This window comes from Lycorma delicatula, chromosome 1, assembly GCF_047948215.1.
Source record: "Lycorma delicatula isolate Av1 chromosome 1, ASM4794821v1, whole genome shotgun sequence".
Taxonomy (NCBI): Eukaryota; Metazoa; Arthropoda; class Insecta; order Hemiptera; family Fulgoridae; genus Lycorma; species Lycorma delicatula.
Genome location: NC_134455.1, coordinates 289732660 through 289755910, shown reverse-complemented (window position 1 = coordinate 289755910; position 23251 = coordinate 289732660). Strand labels below are relative to the sequence as shown.

The window sequence follows — 23251 nt, the reverse complement described above, 5'->3', positions numbered from 1 at the left end:
TAAAGAAGTATACATCTTTTGAACAAATGAATCGTTTGTGCATACCCACCTATTGCCCATGTGTACTACACTGTGAAATGAAAATATTAATTGTGAATGAGAGTGGGTTAAAAAAGTTTGTAAAATGTATATACATTTTTTTCTATTTTTTTTTTTTAATTACACCGTGAGTATTTCATCTACTTATCTTCCAGGGCTGATAGATCCATAAAAGTTCTTCTGTTTATTAGCCAGTAATTCTATTGACACAACTCCTGAACTAGTCATAGATATGTTTGGAATAAATTAGACGCGTTTCAAAAATTGAAAAAAAAAAGGTCCCAGGAAGGTATTTTTAGTATTTTTTGAGAAATCTAGAGTAAAAGACAAAAGATTAAGGTCGAAAAACATAATATTTATGACTGGTGTAAAGTAACCTTTTAAATGAATAATAAACTTGTTAAAATTTTAAACAAAACTTGTAGAGTGCTTGAATTTGAGTAAAATGGTATCAACAAAATTCACAGACTAAATACAAACCTGAGAATTTTTAATCTTATTAAAAACAAAAAAAACAAATACAAACACAAACAATAAAATCAACTTATAACCAATTAAATAAACTGCAGTTCACCCCAGTGGATGCAGCACTCTGCCTGATGAACAGTTTTTAGAGGCTTTCTGAATTTCAACAGGGTTGTTTTTGTATTAGTTATACTGCACTGAGAATTCTAACAACTGATTGCACAAGAAGTCCTCCTAGAACTGTCAAGTACTCCTTAATACTTCTTTTGTATTACACTTTTGAGCATCTATTAATAATTTCAGACACAGATGTTAAGCCAAGTGACCTTGAGGTCATTTAATAGGTCGAAAACTACTAAAAATGCAGTCTGGTATTTTGTTTTCTTTTTTCTATTATCAATATTGCCATCTGTAAAAAATAAATAAATAGAATATGTGAATGAAACTAGTAGTTCTTAAAAAAAAAAAATGAAAAAAGACACATTATGTCATTGTACAGATACATCATGTCTGTACAATTCAGACATTTAGTTTACTGGTTTTTAATAATATAACTGCTTCAGTCAGAGTGATAAATGAGTGAACATCCTGACTCTACACAGGGGAAGACCCCTGTGTAGTTCGAAATCATCACCTTGTGATGATTCCGAACACCACACCACTCCCTTCATTCTTAGACCTGATGGGCTTTACCGGAAGTCATCTTACTGACGCTCTAACTCTGATTACATATTACAGTCATCAGTTTGGCCTCCATCAGGATGCCACTGATGCAAATGCCTCAGTGGACACTTCCATCGGTGTTTAACTCAACTTAGCTATTGTCTTTGCTGAAGGCTTCTTCCAAACATTTTCATACATCTCCTCTGGTTTGAAAACTGAAAAACTAGACTGCAGTAGCAAGTAAATAAATTGAGTCTTTTAATAAACATCTAAGATTCTCAAATTTGAGAATCTTAAATTGCTGAGTGTAACAACCAAAGTTTTATCCTATAAATACCCCAGATAATTTCTTAATCCATCAAAAACAATTAAACAACAATTTCACAAACAAATGGGCACCAACTTACTCCGATCTGATAAACTTTTGAGAGTGAAGTCAGTACACCCTCCACATCACAGCTCAAATCACAAAATTTCTAACTCATTCTACCTCTGATTTGATCTGCTCCTTTCTAACTCATTCTACCTTTGATTTGATCTGCTCCTTTTTAACTCAATCTACCTCCAATCTGGTCCGCCCCAGAGGCACAGTCAATGGTTTCACTCTTCCACACAAAGTTCCTAACAATTCTACTTCCAAATCACTCAAGCAAAGTCAATGCTTTCAATCTTCCCCACACAATTACATTAAAGAGGAATGAAGCAAGCAACTACATTAACCAGGGTTTGATGTCAAAATGCCTAAGTTCCCAAGCAGCAGGCCCCTAGTCACCTTTGCAGGGCCAGAAACCTAAGAAAACCAGCAACTATGTTCTACATTCTTTTTGGATTTTCAAATTTATCCAAAAATCTAAGAAAGCTTCTTCCATGTTCTCTAATTATTCTTTTATATTCAGTTTCATACTTTGGGCAGACATACAGGAAATGAGATTATCATCAATTATACATTCTAAATATAAACCTGAGTCAACTCATCTCTAAAAGCACTCATTGAAGTCAAAATAATGTCTTGTAAATATCAATTCCTCAAGTGATCTTTTGGTTCACACCAAACGACAGACACTAAACGGCAAGGCCTTTCATGTACCTTTTAGCCATCCTCTTAAGTTGACCTCACAGTTACTACATATTATATGAAGAGCCCATGTCTGATCACTCATCTCTGACTGAAGCCAAAAAGGTAAGCGCTGTTTTGAATTGTATAGATATGACAAATCTTGTTCAGTTTTTGTTATGTGTGCATAACAAGAGTTATTATGTGTTCACTATAAAATCACATAAGAAAATATCATCTTTAACTAAAAATGTTTTTAAACCATAATTGAGACATGGGATCCTCATTGTTGTTTAGTGTCCCTGTGGTTTGGTATGAGGCAAAAGATCACTAAACCGACTGTTATCTCTGTTTAACTAATGTGTCTAAGAAGTCTAAAATTCCTTCACTGCCATCTGCACTCAGACCTTTACCTCACAGTGAATCTTTCCAGATTTCAAGATTCCTAAAAACTTGCTTAATGGAATCAGTGATAAAAAGTGGGCATTATGGGATAAGGTAATCATTATTCAGTCTTTGAATTTCAATCCAGGGAGCCAAATTTTATATCGTAAGGACAGCTAAATGACTATAAGAAATTTAAACTTATCAAAAAATTAATTTGAAAACTTAAACAAAGCATTGCGCGGTTAGAATTTACATAAATAAATATAAAACTCTTAAGTTCTTGAAACCAACAGAAGAATTTTTCTCAATACTTTGCTGAAGAAAATTACTTAGTTTACTTGTCAAATATTGATGAGGTTATGTTACAATTAGAGTTTATGAACCTGAGGAGTGGTGACGCCTTCTCATTGATTTCTTCCAGAAAAGCTTAAAAACTTACAGGTCGTTCACAATAGTAATAAAAATATCCATCTCTACTGATCCGTTATGGAATTAATATGAAAAAAACATGATTCATGAACCTTCAGTTAAATCAGAAAAAAATATGTCACATCAAAATTGGATTAATAAAACATTTTTTTCAAGAAGGGATTTTTGTTGGCCCACAAATAAGGGCCAAATGTTTATAAATCACAAAATTACCAAAATATTTTAGATAAACTGATAAATTTATACTGATTTATTTAATTTGTGGGATAATAATGATGTAATATGTAATATTAGTATTGTGATTTATGGAGATTCAACAAATCTTTGCAAGTCTCTAAACTTTGTCAAAGTAGTAGTTCTACATCCTGTGCCCAGTTAGTGATGAACGCGTCTTTGCAAATCAGCTGATTTCAAAGTCAAGAGTTCCAATATTCAAAACCTAGTAAAGGCTTTTATATGGATTTAAATAAGAGATCACAGAACTGGTGTTCTTTGGTGGTTAGGTTTCAATTAACCACATATCTCAGGAATGGTAGACCTGAGACTGTAGAAAACTACACTTTACTTATACTCATACATATCATACTCTTTCATCCTCTGAAGTAATACCTGACAGTGATTCCCGAAGACTAAACAGAAAAAGACAATAAGTGATTCTGACAGTATTTTTTCTCCCAAATTTAAATTTGATATCAGTTTTTCCCCACAACACAAGGTTTCCGAAAGACCGGCATTTGTAATTTGACAATTCTCTGCTTTACTTCGCCTGTGGAGCATCCCTCTTAATGGCCCAACAATAATTGGCCAGCATATTAGGATTCCATTTACCTAGATACCTCTTTTCAATAACTGAAATTTCCTGATGAAAGTGTTCCCCATGCTCATCGCTCACTGTCCCAAGATTTTCCAGGAAGAAATCTAGGTGCAAGTGCAGTAAGTGCACTTTTAAGGATGTATTACAACCCTAATTTTTATAAGATGTTATAAGGTAGTTGACGATATCACGGTAATTCTCTGCCTTTCAATTTCCCAAAAAAACACTGAGTAACATCTTTGAATGCTTGCCAAGCCCCGTTCTTCAGTGGATTCAATAGTTCCTCAAACTTTTTATCATGCATTAGTGATCATATTTGTGGACCCACAAATATTCCTTCTTTAATTTTTGCATCACTAATATTTAGGAAGCTTCTGTTTTAATTACTTGAAGTCAGGAGTATGTCCATGGCCTTGACAAAATTCTTCATAAATCCTAGTTTGATATGTAATGGAGGTAGATACACATTTTTAGGATTATGCAATGGGTCATTTTTCTGTTCAGGAATAAGTGATTTGCATTAAGCTCATTCCTTTCTAATGAAATGGTTTTTTCTGTCCCTACTATCCCATTCACACAAAAAACAAAAGTTCTTTGTGTAACCAAGCTGCTGATCAAGAATAAGGGCAATTACCTTAAAATCAACACAAATATTCCATTCATGCACTGCATGCTGAAGATTTTCCAATATAAAGTTTTCATATGTTTTCATACTAGCAGAGTGAGCCATAGGTACAAAGGGGAATTTATTACAATTATGCAGAACCACAGCTTTTAAACTAACTTTAGAGGAATCAATGACAAGCACAATTTTGTTGGGCTATGTTCATTACAAAGTGTCTACATAAGAGAAGAAATGTTATTAAAAAACACTAAGCCATTTTCTTCAGAATGAGATTATTATGAGTATATATCTTTGTATTCTTTTGAAGATTTCATACTTTTAGCTGGGAAGCAAGCATTTCTTCAGCCTGTTTTTTGGATAACTTTAAATCTCGTATAAGATAGTTAAGATTTTCTTGAGTCAATAAATGAGGCTCAGATGAACTGCTTTGTTCAAAAGTTGTATCACCAGGATCTGTTTCTTTTTCTTCCTTTCTTCTATCAAGACTCTGAGCTCTCTTCATCTAATGTCACATGTTCTGGAGGCTTTGGTATGGGCAATTCTTCACAATGTGGAATTGGTCGCATTGCAGATTGCAAGTTAGGGTACACAACTGTATGTTTTGATTTTGATGTAATCCCTTTAATGTTTATTAAGCACAAAAACAATCAGAAGAGTGATCTTTGGGTTCCCTCCAAATCATAGGAATAGAAATGGCATGTGGTGTGTGCCATTTTTCCATGTAGTGAGAAGCCTAGAACTCAATAAACAACAGATATCAAGGGGCCAAACAAGAGTCCCACGCCCTTGTTTGGTCCCCGACTTTACCCCCAAACTAAAGTTCATAACACTTTTTTACTTATGGAGTAAGGTTTCATGTTTGGGACTTTAGTATCACTTCACCACATACATAACAAAAATTGTTAGGTTGATTTAAACAAACTCTACGCATTTTGTAACTAACAATTACAAGAAATAAAGTTGTAAATATTAATACACAATTCAGCCACACAAGGCACTCACAATGATATGTTTACTGGTTCACTAGTATCTCACAACTGGCATCGTTCTGTTGAATGTGTGCTACACTAGATCAGGTTTGTACATGTTTACACACATCTGAACCTAAACAACAGTAGCAATGCTATCCTTTGAATTAGCTCATTTGGTTGCATTATATTTGCAATGCTCTAGGAGAAGCTTTTACTTGACAATAGACAAACAGATGAAAAAATGTTTAAAAAAATTTTAAATAACAAAAAATTGAGTGATGGTGAAATTCTGAATACATATTTGAAAACAGGATAAAAAAACTGCATTAAGTACACCTATTGGTATTCATGAGACAAAAATCATGTTGACCAGTGTTATCAGTCAAATAGGTACTAAAGGTAAAATTTATTGGACTTTCATTAATACGAGGTGCTACCCAAAAGTTTGAGGAATTTGAATTTCACACGTGAACCATTGCTGGTACAACCTGCTACCGCTAGATGTAGCTAACAGTACTCTTTGTGAATCAGGGTTCCAACAGCTGTGACGGTGAGAGGCTGCATTGTTGACTTTCGTGCGGTTGTGTAACGTTGTGTTTTACTGCTTCAGCGAAGATCTACATGGCAGATTTTAAAGAACAAAGAACCTGCATTAAATTTTGCTTCATGCTTAAAAGAACTGCTGCAGAAACCCATCACATGCTTGTGGAAGCATTTGGTGACAATTCTATGAGTAAAATGTTTTTGTGGTACAAAAGATTCAAAGATGGACAAACAACAGTCAATGGCGATGAGTGTTCAGGAAGAACATCAACAAGCGCAACACTGGAAAACATAGCGAAAGTGCGAGAGGCTATTGTTGCAGATCGTAGACAAAAATCCATGATGTTTGTGCAATCATACAAATGTCACATGAGTTCATGCAACGCATCTTGTCGGACAATTAGAACGAGATGCATTGTTGCAAAATTCGTACAGAGACTATTGAACAGTGACCAGAAACAAAATCATGTAGTTGTCTGTAGTGAATTGGAAAATTCAGCAAGAGATGACCCTAACTTCATCTCCAACATCATAACCAGTGATGAGACATGGGTGTACATGTATGACCCTGAAACTAAGCCAGCAATCGTCGCAGTGGAAGTCACCAAGTTCACCGCGGCCAAAAAAGCACACCAAGTTCACAACAATGTGAAGTCCATGATGATTGTTTTTTCAAAATCAAAGGCATTATCCATAAGGAATTTGTTCCTCTTGGTCAAACTGTCAATGGGATGTTCTATTGTGAAGTTTTGAAGCAGTTACGTGAAAGCATTAGGCGCAAACGTTCAGATCTGTAGGGTAACAACAGCTGGGTTCTGCACCATGACAATGCGCCCGCGCACACATCGCTAGCCATTCGGAATTTCTTGGCTTCCAAAAAGACGGTAGTGATTCCCCACCCACCCTATTCACCTGACCTTGCCCCGTGCGACTTTTTTCTTTTTCCAAAAATAAAATTTCAAGTGAAAGGCCATTGTTTTAACACAACTGAGGGAGATTCAGGAAGAAACGCAGAACGTGCTTCGAACACTTACACCTGCAGACTTCCAGGGATGCATGGAATCATGGGAAAAACACTGGGATCACTGTATCAATGCCCAAGGGGATTACTTTGAAGGAGACAGTGGAAATTATAAGTTATGGTAAGCTATTTTATTTTTATGGTAAAATTCCCCAAACTTTTGGGAAGCACCTCGCATGTTCTGACTTGGAATCTCTTAACTTTTCCGAAAAAAAAAATTTATTTTGCACAAAAAGTTAATTAAGTTCAAAATAAGCTAATTGAGAAATCATTGTTTTTTGGTTTGTGACAACTAAACTATTACTTTATTGTAATAGAAATTAAAAATCTTAATCATACGTACAGTCTGATAACTTTATCCTTCCCACCAGAAGCGACTCTTTGACCATCAGGTGACCAGTCAACAGCGTATACTTCATCTGCATGCCCTGGTAAATCGACATGAAGGGTTTTTGTTCTCATGTCCCAAACTGAAATCATCATAATTTTAAAAACTGAATTTTAAAGTTTATTTATCAATTTAAAAAATGATTAAAACCTAATGCTAGTGAATTAATACAGCAGAAAGATACTTTTTTTATATACTAAAAATAATTGTTTACAACCCCTGCTTACCTAGATAACTTTAAAATAGTTTTATGTGGAGGATAAATATCAAAATCAAATTTAAATCACAATAATTACAATACTGCTGGGAGATAATATAAGGAGAATTTCCTTAATACAAAAAGTTTTATTTGATTTGTTTTAAAAAATAATCACTATTTAATTTTCACCTTTGATTCATATGCAAAAAACCATCAGACTAATTCACAACTTCAAATATTGTTTATAAAAGTTTCTACAGTAAAATATCTAGTACATTATAACAATTATGCATATCAATTTAAATTGGAGACAAACTTGAAGCAATAACCAAGACTATCAAAAAAATAAAGATTTTTTTTCTAATACAACTGATTAATACCCAATAAATTAATAGGAAGGTGAAACTGATGGGATCAAAAATACACAGCATTTTTATCTGAAAAAAAAATGCTGAAAATTTGTACTGTATTCTTTTTTGCTGATTTTTAATGGTACCAATTCTGTTTTTTGCTTTCAATTTTGTTCTCTTCTTTCAGGTTATAACATGCATCTCATTGCTCATTTCTTTTCCTTCACTTTCTTCTGCTCACCTCTTTTGAGCATGCCTAGTCCTATTCTTAAGCTTTCTAACCTTCTTCTTCCATAGAATTCCTCAGTTATCTCCATATTATCTCTTTCCATGTTCCTCAATACTCTCTATTCTGTAACCTTCTTCCAATCCTTTTAGCCCATTCTTTTACATTCATGTACAGAGTTGCACACGAAATGATCCAACATTTGGTTTGGTTAAAAAATATTCATTTCAATCGCAAAACAGAAAAATAAAAAAACACGTTTATTACACATCTGGGGTTTTATGTTCTGGTTATCACATGTTCAATATGACCACATCTAGCAACTTCTTCAACACGAACTCCTATGTTGTTAATATCATGACGAGGCATTTCCTTGGTTATCCCATTACATGCCTCAATGACCAGCACTCGCAGTTCCATCACTTTACAAGGATGTTTAGGAAAATTCTTTTCCTTTAGAAATTCCCAAAGAAAATAATCACATGGATTCTCAAATCAGGATTGTTCAGGAGCCAATTCTACCACACACAAAACAATTAGGAAATCAGTTTGAAATGACATTTGCGTTAAAAGTTTCATGCAAAATATCTAAAACAACATTAGCTGTGTGTGGTCTGGCTCCATCCTGCATGAACCACTCGTTTTCTAATTGAAACCCTTTTGTAAGAAGCTGAGGAACAAAATTATTATGCAGCATTTTTAGATAGCATTCACTGTTCACTGTCTGTTCAAAGAAGAATGGTCCTATTACCCCATGACGTGAGGTAGCAGTTCATATTGTAATTCTTGAAGCATAATGCACCTTCTGATAAAATACATCTGGATTTTCTAAAGCCCAAAAACACACATTTTGTTTACTACCAACACTGTCTAGGTCAAAATATGTGCATCTGAAAACCAAACATTGTTCAACAATACGTCTTCGTTCACAACCCAATCAACAAATGCCATTCTTTGATGTTTATTGTTAACTGTTAATTTAGGCAACACTGTTATTTTGTACGGATACAAATGCAAATCAGTTTTTAAAATTTGCTGCACAGATAGCCTAGAAATCCCAAGTTGTGCTGCTGCTTTTCTTGTAGATTTGCCCAGGCTCCTCAGCAATGCTGGTCTGACAGCTTCGACAATCTGTGGAGAACGAACATCAGCAGGCTACTTGCACTTACTCTCAAATACTGAACCACCACTAGTAAATTTTTCATAAAGTCTAGTACTGTTTTATATGAGGGCAACCACCAAGTTTGAAGGTATGCACGAACCACCTTTGTGTAAGCACCAGACTTTTTGTTTCATTAAAAAACAACACAGTATTTATGCGCTGTTCAACCTTTGTCAGTCATCTTGGAAAAATACACAAAGAGCTCACTCGAAAAGAAGAGAAACTAATATTCATTAACTGCTGACACTTCTGCCAACATAAAACACATTAATAATTAATGTAAACAATTACTGCCAGAACAATGTTGGATCATTCCATGTGCCACACTGTATATTATTCCTCGTTTTCTAGATTATTCAGCACCTCCTTTTCGATATGCTCAAACACCTTTGCTTTCCTTTTTAAAGGCTATATTAGCAACTAGCAGTTTATGGTCAATAGCAAGTTCTGGTTCAACTACTTTCACATCATCATATACCTAAAAGCAATCCTAAAATCTAATGGGTATAAAAAAATAATCTACAATGCTTTTTTCATTCCTACTTTAACCCACCAGTTATTTTCAGTAGGTATTTTTCTAAAAATAAAAAAAAACATATTTCTATAATATTACATAATTTAGAATTCCAACAATTTCCTTCAGTTGTAATTTTTACACCTTCCATCACACTTCTATGACCAACACTCTCACAATTTCCTACTCTTCCATTAAAGTTACTCATAATCATGACAACCTTCCTCCCTTTTAATTCTCTACTTCTCTTACTACTTCCTCCAATGTCTCCGAAAAGGCTTTCTTTTCATCCAATCCTCCCATTCCCAATAGGTCTATATGCCTGTATAATTGACAATTACCCACTTAATCCACACCCATCCTAATAACTATTGCTTCAGATTTAGAAACAACTAATCTGTATTCTAATCTATACATATATACCAACTCATTAGTTCCTCCAACATTCCAGCTTGTCAAAATAAAACCACTGCAAGTGTCTTCATTGTTCCTCTTTCCCTAACTTCACTTCGTCTCATCAGTCACCTTAGCCTCCCTTTCTTTCAGTGTACTAATATTCCAGTTTCCAAATCTCAAACATATAAAAAGACATTCCATTTCTTTTTCCCTCTTAACATTTGGTCCAATTTGAACATCTTATATCACTCTGGACTGCTCAAATTCTCCCTGTATGAGATATCACCACAACAATTGAGTTGGAAGAACAGCTTACTTACTTCCATTCCCAGGTTTCATTAAAATCCTGGTCTTTCAGGGATATTTCAGATCTTTTGAAACCACCAAAAATAATTTTACATCAAGCCCGAAAATGACTCTAGAACAAAGAAAGAAGAGACTTGTGAAATATATGGAGGAAATGCAGCAAGGAGTGTGTTAAGTCACAAATAAATAATACAGAAAGATTATGGACAAGAGTTGGGAGAATAAATGTCAGGGTAATAAAACAATGTAGGAAAGAATTCAGAAAACAAAAAGAAATATTACAAATAAGGAAGAAAACCTGACGACACAGCTAGAAGATATTTTGGAGACCTGGAAAACGTTTTATTAATCAAAACTTGAAGGGGGATAAAGAGGAGGAACTTATAACTGTGGCTGAGGAAAGTATCAAAATTTAAAAAAACTAGCAAGGCTGAAAGGTGATGATGAAAACAGAGGTTGAATTTGTCAAGTTGGATGATTATGCTTTGCTGAAAAATTTAACAAGACTATTAAATGATAAGTACAACAAAAAATATCTTCTGACTGGGAAAGACTGGTAATATCCCTTTAGGTAGGAAAGAAGCTTCAACCAAATGCAAGAATTAGTAGTATGTGTCTGCTGTTAGTAATCTTGAAAATTTATGCAAATATTTTACAAAAGAGATTTCAAACTGCTGTGGAGGAGGAGCAGGTTGCTTTTAGAGCAGGAAGACACAAGACCATATTTTCAGGGGTATATATGACATGTTTGTTATAAACTGGCAATATCAGTAGTAAATATATCTGTAAAGTATAAAATTATGAATTACTGCATATTACATATTTCGAAAAAAATATCAGTTAATACTTTTAAAAACATTACCTTTTAATGTTGAATCTTTACTACCACTTACTAACAATCTTGAATCGGCTGACCAAGCTACCATATACACAGCTTGTACGTGTCCACGTAAAGTTGCAATAAACCTGGAACAAAATAATTTCATAATTTTCTATTTTCATCTTGCCTATGATCTTCTTCCAAGAGTTGGAAGAAGCTGAAGAAAAAGCCAATGTTAAGAAGAAATATGAAAGGGTTCAAGAAATTAATTTATAGAAAGATAATATTTTCTTCCATACACATTTTCGGTTATACCTATATAAATATATATTTATACCAATATATAAATTTAAACATGAGAAGCTTTAGTTTGAGGCCAATAATTTCTTTCAATGCTTCAGTAAACAGAATTATATTCTTTTTTTTAGTTCATTTAGTGTGCTATTTTCATTTTTTTTTTCAATAAATAATTTAATCAATCTGAATTCAGTTTGACCTTTAACTTTGTGTAAGTGGTTTTAACATTTGGTAGTGTTATTGGTCGATTTTTCTAGTTGAGGTGATAAACAATTGTAAAGTTTCAAATAAATGAAACTTTTTATTTATATTTAACCATCCAACCAACCTTTATAAAAACCAGTTGAATAAATTAAGTATTAATGTATTATGATTAATAAATTAAGTTTATGTTTAATTAAATTATAGTAACAACTAATAAGCAATAAGCTGATAAAGATGTTAATGACAAAATACCTATGTAAACAAACTACCACCAGGAAATAAATTGAGCGAAAAAGTTATTATGGTGAAGGGTAAGGATTTCAGAATGATATGGCAAGATGTTCCAGTATTGCACTTTTTTAGATTATAATCGTGGTATTAATCTGCTCTCCACAGAATATATATTTATTCTAAAATCATAACAAGAACAATTCAAATATTAGTAGATTAATTAATTACAGCAGAACAATGTGGATTCTGCACATTGTGCAGAATCCACAAAGTACAGGATGTTATAATACAGGATGTTATAGTACAGGAGTGTACTTATAACATTTTTATGCTGTAGCAGTTAATTGAAAAGAGACAAAAGTTTCAACTAGAAGCATACTTGGCATTTGAGGATTTGGATAAGGCCTTTGACCATCTCAATAGAACAAAATTGTGGGCAGTAAGAAGGAGACAGGAATGCCAAAGCATTTTATCTTCGTTATTCAGAGTTTGTGTCGGGGAACGTGAGTGAAGATTGTTGGATTGTTGGTTGAAGATTGTTGGTATAAGAAGATATATTAATGTAAAAAGAGGAGTTTTACACAAGGTTGCAGTTTGTCGCCAGTACTTTTAAATTTGTATATTAAATCTTTTACTGTAGAGTGGAAAAGATAAGCACGTTTGGGTGTACAATTTAGTAATAATTGTTTTATAAATTCCCTTTTGTTTGCTGATAATTTGATAATGTTAGGTGAATCAGAAGATGAACTCCAGTTGCTTATCTACATTTTACTAAGATACCTAGAAAATACAACTGTAAAGTTTCCACCATGAAAACCAAAGTTGTGGAATTTTTTTGGAACCTGTTCGATCTAAAATAGTCATAAAGTCAGATTTTGGGACAAGTAACACATTTTACTTACTTAGAAAGTGACATTTCTTATTTAAAAAGTAATGATATAGATTTTCATAGATGAATATGACATTCGTAGATTTCAATAAGTTTGTTTAAGAGTTACAAGAAATTAAATAAATAAAGCTTGCATTGATACAATAACGAAGTTTTATAAAACACTAATTACAAAGTTTTATAAAACACTAATAGTGCCTACTCTTCTTTATGGGAGTGAAACCTGGATGATTAAAGAAAAATAAAAACATGTTCAGACAGCTAAATTGAGATTTTTAAGGGAAGCAAACGGATTGACTAGGTTGGACAGTTACAGTAACAACCGAATTAGGGACAAACTCTGGATGATGGCCATCAATGAAACAATTAAACAGGACAAAGATATCTTCTCTGGTTCATGTCTAGAGAACAGGAGGTAGTAGGTCGCCTAAACATCCACTGGACTACATTCTAAGAAGAAGGTGAAAGACTGGAGACCAAGGTTACAATGGGAGGAACAGGTCTAGAACCTAATCCTTGGCAGCAGATGATGATGTAAACCTTTTTGAAGAGTTTTGGGTATAATTTTCAAAGCTATAATATGTCAAATATATAGCGTATTAATATCTTTTAAAGGTAGTTACTTTTATTTAGATTTGAATACTAGATTGTGGATGCCAGTGTCCTATGATGGTTGAGTCTCAATTAACCACACATCTCAGGTATGATTGACCTTTCTTTTCTTTCTTTCCTTTTCCTGTTTAGCCTCCGGTAACTACCGTTTAGGTAATTCTTCAGGGGATGAATGAGGGTGATATGTATGAGTGTAAATGAAGTGTAGTCTTGTACATTCTCAGTTCGACCATTCCTGAGATGTGTGGTTAATTGAAACCCAACCACCAAAGAACACCGGTATCCACGATCTAGTATTCAAATCCGTGTAAAAATAACTGGCTTTACTAGGACTTGAACGCTGGAACTCTCGACTTCCAAATCAGCTGATTTGGGAAGATGCGTTCACCATTAGACCAACCCGGTGGGTTAGGTATGGTTGACCTGAGTCTATATAACACTACTTATCATTGACATATTATGAACAAGGGATTGGCTGCCTATGAGTCCTGAATTCAGAAAGCTTCATAGGATATCTGGAGACTTTCGAAACATTCATATGAAATAAATAGATCTTTTAAATTATCTCAAACTTACATAAATTTGTTACAAAAACACATTTCAAAATTTTTTTTCTGAAATTATATCAGTATTTTAATTTTTCCTAAATACCATTTGCTTTCTTTTTCCTGTATTCACATTATTCAGAATCATGTGTGATCTTTTTTATTATAGCAAATGATTGTAAATTGTTATTATTACAAAATGATTACATTTTTTTTGTTTTTTTAAATTGCTTATAGATAAAATCACAATTATATTACTGTGAAAAACTAAACCAGTTTTTGTTTCATAATAGGATTACATAACTGATAAAATAAAATTTGTACTCAATTCAAACATAAATTGTTTCTTGTATTAAATTCAGTATATCAGGGAATTAAATCACCATTTTTTACAATAATGTTTAAAACAAAACAAGAATAAGGAGGGACGAACATAAAAGTTTATCCAAGACATCATAAAGGTTTATCCAATATGAATACTTAAATCATAGTGAATAATGCTACAGAAAGTAATTTTGCTGAAAGTTTCAGCAAAGCTTACAAGCTTATAAATTATTTTTTCAAGGATTTCTAATAAATGGAAATCTTTCCACTACTTCTATGTGTTTATTTTCACCATTTGGTTTCTTTTTTTGTAACTTTTTAGGCAGTATCAAAATAAATACAAACCCATATTAAAACAAAATATATTCTATTTTTTACTTTTTTACAGATGATTCACGAAGAATGTAATAACAAATAATCAGTATTCCTAACCACATTATATTCACGTTCTACTGGTGAAAATTAAGAAGAAAATTCATATAAACATAAATTCAGAAACGCATTGTTAGAGGGTGTTGGCTGGTGAAAGTTTTCACCCTGATTTCTACACATCTGGTAAAATTGAGTCAGATTATAATTCTTGGGACCCAAATTAAGGGTAAATTTAGTGGTTTTATATGAAATCTGATGTGAAAAGTTGAAAATATAGGCCCCAGAACTGTATTTTTAGAAGTTTTTGAGAAATTATGATACATGAAAAAAGATTAGGGTTGAAAAACACATATTTTATGTTTGGCAACAAATCTTAAAAGTTTGTTACATTCTTCTTTAATCATCTATGTATTAGTTTGTAAATATGGTGATAAGTATAAAGATTATCTACATAAAAGAAAACATACATACAATACAAATATAAGATAATATTGCAATAAGCATACTTTCCAGTTCTCCCATCCCATAATTTTATAGATTTATCAAATGATGCTGATGCAATTATTCGAGTATCTGGAGAAAACTGCACTTGATTAATCAGTTGCTGATGGCCCATCATTCGAGCTGACATAACAAATAAAATATGTAATTATAACAAATATATATATATGTATATAAAATTGAACGCAAAATGTATATTAAAACACATACTATATGGTGTTGTGTAACAAAGTAAATAGTACAATAACCATAACATATTTTTTTTGGTTTTATTAACAATTTTTTTTAACCATAGACAGCCTTTGGCTGCTATGATACTGTTGAACACAAAATCCTTCTTGAAATTTTCTCAGGTGGATTCAATTATTTGGAGAATATTATTACATAAAAAGCAGTGGTATTCATTACTTTATTATGAGTGGTATAAAAACTTTATTATTTTTTAATACTGAAAAATTATTTCTTAAGTTGTAATTAAAACTTAATGTAATTCTAGAAAATTATATTATACTACATACTAAAAATAAAACAGTAATTAAATTGATGAATGATACTTATTAAAACATTCAAGACGAATAACCAGGTTCTCCATCGCAACCCTATCAGCTTCTTAACTAGCCAATGTTTCCCTTAAATTTTGATAGCATACACGGCAAGTTCTTCACTTCTTTCGCCCTGGACCTTTTCTGGCTTCACAAACATGTGGCGAATTCATTTTGCCAACTTTTTTTTCACTGTTTATATTTTCAGGTTTCTGTACTAAACATTTTGCTAAGATGCTCCTGAACTGAGTTATAGTGATTTTCTTGTTATTACCTGGAGTAGTTTTATAAAAAATCCACGCATTAACCACTGAAGTACCAAATAGTAATTTGCAGTACCATTTCACTCTTTCATAAAACAAAATGATATGATGACATTTCATCGCTCATATCAACCCCTTTTTTAGCCTTCTTATAGTGTATCACGCAACTTAGTTTTTTAACAGGTTCACCTTTGGTATTTGTTTTTGTATGGCTGTCCTGTGAATCCGTCGTCCCTTTTCCTGTATACATAACTACTTCACATGTGTACCCATTTGTCATGCACAGTTTGTATATTTTTATGCTGTACTTGTGGGGCTTATTGGGGATATACTGCCTAAAATTTAATCTCCGATAAAATGGTACCATGGATTCATCAAGTATTATAACCTTTCCTGGTTTTAAAACAGTTCTAAAATTGTTTGTTAATAATGTCAGCAGAAGTTGTATTTTAAAAAGTCTATCATTCTGCTGATTCTGCCCCTCAATAAAATGATTATTAAAGTGCAGGCAACACAACAAATTGAGAAATCTGTTTCTTGGCATCAGAGATGAAATAAACATAGTAGATCCTAGTAAAAACTAGTGACTGGTTCATCAACTAAACCTATAGTGAGAATGATTGAAAAGAAATTGCACATTTCTTCTTTTGTGGTTGTACCCATTTATTTATTCTGGAATGAATTATCAGCAGAGTATTTTTTTTTCAGCATAAGTATTAGTTTCTACTGTGTTCATTATTTCAACAATGCAAAAAAGTATGAAACAATTTAAGACAGTTTTTGTATTCCCACTAACCTCATTTTTTAGCTGATCATTTGCATATTCCATGAAGTCTGGTGCCTGTATGTCTACATCATGCCATTCTTCCAATTCAGTGGTCGTATTTTGAACCTTCTGTTCAAGTTCAGGGCTCCATGATGTAAAGTTTTTAAAGTCAGATTGCAATTCTTTAATTTCATCTGACTCATCACTTGAATATGATTGGAACGTATTCTTTGTCAGAGAACAAGTCATTAGTACTAAATAGTTCTTTACTGTCACTATCATTTGAGGAGGCATCTTTTGAAGCCTCGTATTATTCTTTTTCGTCAAAACAAACTAGAAATCTGCTGTGAGATTCTAATCTAATAAATTTATTAACAATTTACAAAACAAAAAACACAGCTAAAAATATAACAAATAAAACCATCTACACGTTGGATTACAAACAAATGATTGATATAATTTTCAGGTTTCACAGTGAGCTTATAAAAACACTTTATAATTTAGTAGTAAGTAGTAATCAGTTTATACATACATTTTTATCAGGTTATAAAATGGATTATATTTTTAAAATATGATATTTTTATCATTAATAATTAAAAACCATGAGTAATTATTTATTGTTGGAAGTCGAATCATAATTACTATTGCCAATTGATAAAATTGTTTATCATAATAACTTTGACAACAGCATAATATAAAATGGTGCCAGTGCGTCAGGCATGGTGGATAAAGTACATAGGACATATCATCTGTCAGCAAGAAAAAGCAGACTAAACAAACAATATGCATTTCTCATAATGTCAAACAGTATTTTAGTTTAATTAATTTATTTGAAGATAAAAAAGTTTTGCATTTCAAAACTAATCAATAAACAAATATCTCCAGATTATGTAAATAAAAACTTCCATCCCAGGAGAAGGGACCCGCACTGAAGTATGGTTTACAGCTACAGTGCAGCTCTTTTCCTGAGAGATTGGAAAAGAGCTGCCTCGCCAGCACATTGATATGAACTCAAGATCTTTCGGCTTACTTGAAAGCCATCATCAGGAGATAAAATTATCATCAATAGTTTTATTGTTAAGAGACAATAATTTTATCTCTTGATGATGGTTTTCAAGTTAGCCAAAAAATCGTGAGTTCATGTCAATGTGCTGGTTAAGTGGATTTCATAAATTGTTAATATTATTTAGAAATATTTAAGTTGAAATTTAATTAAACAAAACTGAGGTCAAATCTGTCTTAATGAAAATGGCAAACATCATAAGAAGTTTACAGTTCTTAATAATTTAAAAAGAAGAAATTTATAGTTTTATAAGGGCTGCTGGAAAAGTTATATATAGTTAATAATAAATTCAACTCAAGTTAAAGATACACATGTGTATGGAGTGGAAGTGTGTGTTTGTTAAGATCACATTGATCAACCAACAGGATAAGAGATAAGCAAAGATTCCAAGACAGAAAGATCATATTGTCTGTAATTTGTTTTGAAAAGGATATGGTTGTATAAATTAAGTTTCCACTTACCAACAAATTTATTTTATAATTTTTTCTTCGCTATTTTTAATAATATAATTAATATGTTCTTTAATTCTTATGGCGAATGAAAGATTTGTCATTCCAGTACATTTCAAGTCACAATTTTTGCAACTAAGACTGTAAACTCCTTGTTTTTCTAAATTACAATTATTATCTTTATTTATTATAATAGAGGAGTCTTCATTATTTACGTATTTTATTATTTGTTGTATATGCTGTTTTTAATTTAAAAGTTTTAAATATTTTATTAAATTTATTATAATTTATAAATATTCAATTTTTGCGTATTCATTTATTATATTATTGTTCGTTAGCTTTATTTTGTCTTTTATGTGTATTTTATTTTTTATTCTGGTGTATAATTTATTTATTAATTTAGTATCATATCCATTATTTAAAGCTATATATTTAATATTATTCATTTCACTATTCAATTTTATGTTATATTTTAAGTAAGTATTTTAATGCTCTACAAATTAATGAATTAAAGGTTGCCATTTTTTGACTCCAAGGATGAAATATTTAGAATGTATTAATATTATTCTGTTTTATTGATTTTCTATGCATGTCTATATCGATTAGTATTTAGTTAAATTTTATGTCTAAGTAATCAATACTGTTATTATTTTCTCTGTTTTATGTGAATTTAATATTATTATTTAAAGAATTAATTTATGTAATTATTGTATTTTCTTCGTTGTTATTCTCTAGTTATTAATAATAATGTATATATAAATAAACCAACCAAATTTATAAAAGAACAACCAAATAAATTTACAGAAATAAAGGACCCCCACTAATAAAATCAAAAAAGAAATAACATCTATTATTAACAAAAAGTAAATGCTTAATCAAGGATAAATACACCAAAAATACATGCCTATAAGACCCCTTATAAATTATGTTAATATAATTACATATCAATTAAATACATTTTTATCTAATAAATTAAAGAATATTTTAAAATTGAGAATAAATACAAAGAATAGTTACGAATTAATAAATATAATCAATGGTATAAATATAAATCAATTTTTTTTACATTGGATGCAAAAGATATGTACACAAAACATCAACACTAAAAAAATCAATAATATTCTAAATGAAAAAAAAAAAAAATAAAAATATAATTTATGAAATAACAAATCTATTAGAATTATGTATTAAATACAACTGTTTTAAATTTAATAATAAATACTGCAAACAAGAAATGGGTCTAGTATGGGATCTCCACTTTCAGCTATTTTAGCATTAAACTAAAACTAGAAAACACCCTGATATCCAATACAATTAATAATCATCAAATTATTTTATATAAAAGCTATGCGAATGACACCTTGGTAACATATAACCAACTATTTAACACAAAGAAAATACAATAATTACAGAAATGAATTGTTAAAATAATATTAATTCATTTCAAACAGAAAAAATAATAACAGTATTGATTACTTGGACATAAAATTTAAGAAAATACTAATTGATACAGACATTTATAGAAAGCCAATGAAACAGAATACTATAATACATTCTTAATATTTCATCCTTGGAGTCAAAAAATGGCAACCTTTAATTCATTAATTTATAGAGCATTAAAATATTAACTTAAAATATAACATAAAATTGAATAATGAAATGAATAATATTAAATATATAGTATAAGAAAAAATTATAAAATAAATTGTTGGTAAGTGGAAACTTAATTTATACAATTGTATTAATACCAACGGTGCCAAATGTTTAGTAAATTAAATTTAGATAGTTACCAATCCATGCCTTGTAAAGTTATGAGGCTTTATGTTATGATTTTAAAGATAATTTATAAACAAAACACTATTTCAGATACTCAGTTTAAAGAACCCTGCAATAGATTATTGATACTCTAAGAACAACAAACTTTTTTACAGAATCTACAGATAAGGATATTGTGATTATGGATCCAATAACCTTGATGAATTAAAATAAGCTCTAAATAAAGGGGTAGGATACTAAGGTCTTAGATCTGAACCATTTAAAATATTGAGTACTCTTTCTGTGATTAAAGCTGTTATATTTATATAATGATAACTGAATAATGTGTTTGTGGTGATAGGGTGGGCTGAGATAATCTCATTAAATAACCAATATTTACCCCACCAATAACAGCATAACACTGAATATAACTTATATTCGTTTGACCTTAAGTAGTACGCTATAAGTAATAAAATCTTTCAGAGAGGAAAAGGAAAATAAAGAGAGATAAAACTTCTTTAGAGAAATAAAACCTACTCTTTGAATAAGTACAAGTATATTATTTTTTAATATGTAAATAGATGTAAGTTGCGACTCATATTCCAATGGGGTGATGTAGATACATTTACTGATGTAAATATAGATTTATAGATAAAATGAACTGGATTTTTTTTTTAATTCATTTAAATAACCAGTTAGCAGTATAGAGCAAGATTTTGGTGAAGAACTTATTAATCAGAAAGTAAAAAGTAAGTATTTTCTTCTAAAATCTTTACATGTAACATAAACACATACTGTTTTTGTGGAAAACTTTGGTTTGAAGTTAAATGTACAAAAACAATTAACACATTCTATTTTTGGTACAAGATCTTAATATTGATTCAGAAGATGACTTACAAGATATGATCTTTAAACATACAAATATATATATATATATATATATATATATATATAGAGAGAGAGAGAGAGAGAGAGTATAATCTGAAAATGTCCATAGCTAAAATTAAAGTTATGAAATTTTTTGAGAAATATCCAACACACTCAAAAATCTTACTAAATAATTAAATTCCTGTATAGTAGCCACATTTTGTTTAACTGGTATAAGATCTAATTTAGATCTCATTTTAGATGTTAAAAACATATCCAATAAAATTAATACATTACAGTTTATAAATGGAATTATTTTCAGAATATTAAAGACAATGATAAAAAATAACATTATGATGACACTTTATAAAACAATGGCAACAACTTCTATAGGTATGCTATACAGACATGGTTTGGATATTAAAGAAAGATAATTAATGTGTTCAAACTTTGAATAAGAAAATTTCAAAACAGGTTTATAAATTTACACAACTGACACTGTGTAAAGTTAGATAATAAGAGAGGATCTGAGTGCACTGGAAGGAGAGAACAGCTGAGGAACGAAAATGCAAACTGGATCTGTATGGCAGGATACCATTGTCCTAATAGGTCAGCAGATTCCAAAAATTTAAATTAAAATGTCAGTACTTTTCTATTATAATACCACTTCAAATTATATATTTTTTAAATTCAATTGTATTAAAGATTGATATTATTAATCAAAGTAAGACACATGTTTCCCTACATTTTATACTGAAATCTGTCAGTTTTCATTCTGAAAAAATTAAGATAAAAAAATTTTTGAAATTAATCTAGTACCATCATTGTGCACTGCCCTCATGTGTCATGTGGAAACACAAGCTTGCTATTTTTACACTTTAATGATGCCAACTCAATTCTACAGCTTTCACTTTTCTTTTGGTAAATTTCATAACTCCTACCCTATCATTCTAAGAATCTGAGGGCAATAAATGTTAGGAAGTTTGAGAATTTAAAAATGATTTTTACACGCCGCACATCATTTCAATTTCTACAACTAGAAAAAAAAAGATACAAGATACATGACAAATAAATTTCACTAATTACATTAACTGGTAAAAAATTCAATTCTAGTAGCCAGATTTCTTTAATAGCTGTCAATATTTCACAAAAAGGGTTGTTGTTATTGACTGATAATAAAACATTAATTCTATTATGATTTCATTAGATTCCATGATGTCTTTTATTCTGCTACTTAACAGCTTAACAGTAACACTGTGTTTGGGTGTGAGCATCCATATCAGGATCTATGAAATTGTAACTTTAATTCAATTTGAAGTGTATAAATATGGCATCCTCTTATCTTATTTGTTATGTATGCATCTCAACAGTCTGTGGATTACATAGGTTATGTGGCCTTATGTCATAAATTTAAATTACTGAGGAACATTCGTTACATCCTAGGCATTAATAAAAACATACAGACCAAGTATTGTTATTTTTCTATGAACTACAATACACTTCATAAAATTTAATGATATTATTCCATGTGTACCAATGATAAATTTTTGATTTTATTTTGTTATTCATGTTGTATATTTTACTATAGTGGTTATGTTTTTATTTATTTTGTTTTAATCTTATTATTATTATTATAGTTTTAATCTTCTTAGTTGCTTAATCTTTATTTTATATTAATTTTAAGTAAGTTTTTCATGATAGTTTAGCTATGATATAAGTTTTTCTTTGTTTAATTGTAGTTAATTTTAGTATGTTAGCTGTAATACTAGCTAGTTTTTCAACTATACTAGTTTTTATTTTGCTTTTTAATATCAATTATATGATATGTTTGTTCTGAGCGATGATAATGTGAAAGTATTTTTTGCCCCCACCCAAAAAAAAAAATTTCAACAGTCTGATATGGTTTCTCCTTTCTCTCAATTCTCCTCAGAGAAAATTGTAAAATAATGGGATAAATACCTAAGGGTCACTTATATAATATTGAGGTCAAATCTGGAGATCCTGGGTTCAAATCCTGATCAAGCATAGCATTTTTCACACGCTAAGAAATTCCATTTCCATACCACGCTCAAAAGATTTAACCTATGTGGTGATATCATCAAGCAATAAAATATATTTAAAAAATCCCAAATTCAGAGTAACACTGTTGTATGGAAAAGTACCAAAATGTCTACTGACTTTTAACAGATCAAAAGCCTA

General features: G+C 30.9%; 1 protein-coding gene across 3 annotated transcripts in view; it reads right to left on the bottom strand.

Annotated features, from left to right (window-relative positions):
- Positions 1-512: 512 nt before the first annotated feature.
- Nle (notchless protein homolog 1) overlaps positions 513-23251 on the bottom strand; it is a 52345-nt gene continuing 29606 nt past the window's right edge. For all 3 annotated transcript variants that reach the window (XM_075379266.1, XM_075379259.1, XM_075379251.1), the window contains 4 exons: positions 15353-15470; positions 11415-11518; positions 7355-7481; positions 513-913 (listed from right to left, as the gene is read on the bottom strand). In XM_075379266.1, the coding sequence (XP_075235381.1) occupies positions 901-913; positions 7355-7481; positions 11415-11518; positions 15353-15470 (362 nt within the window). In that variant the 3' untranslated portion in view covers positions 513-900. The remainder of the gene's footprint in view (positions 914-7354; positions 7482-11414; positions 11519-15352; positions 15471-23251) is intronic.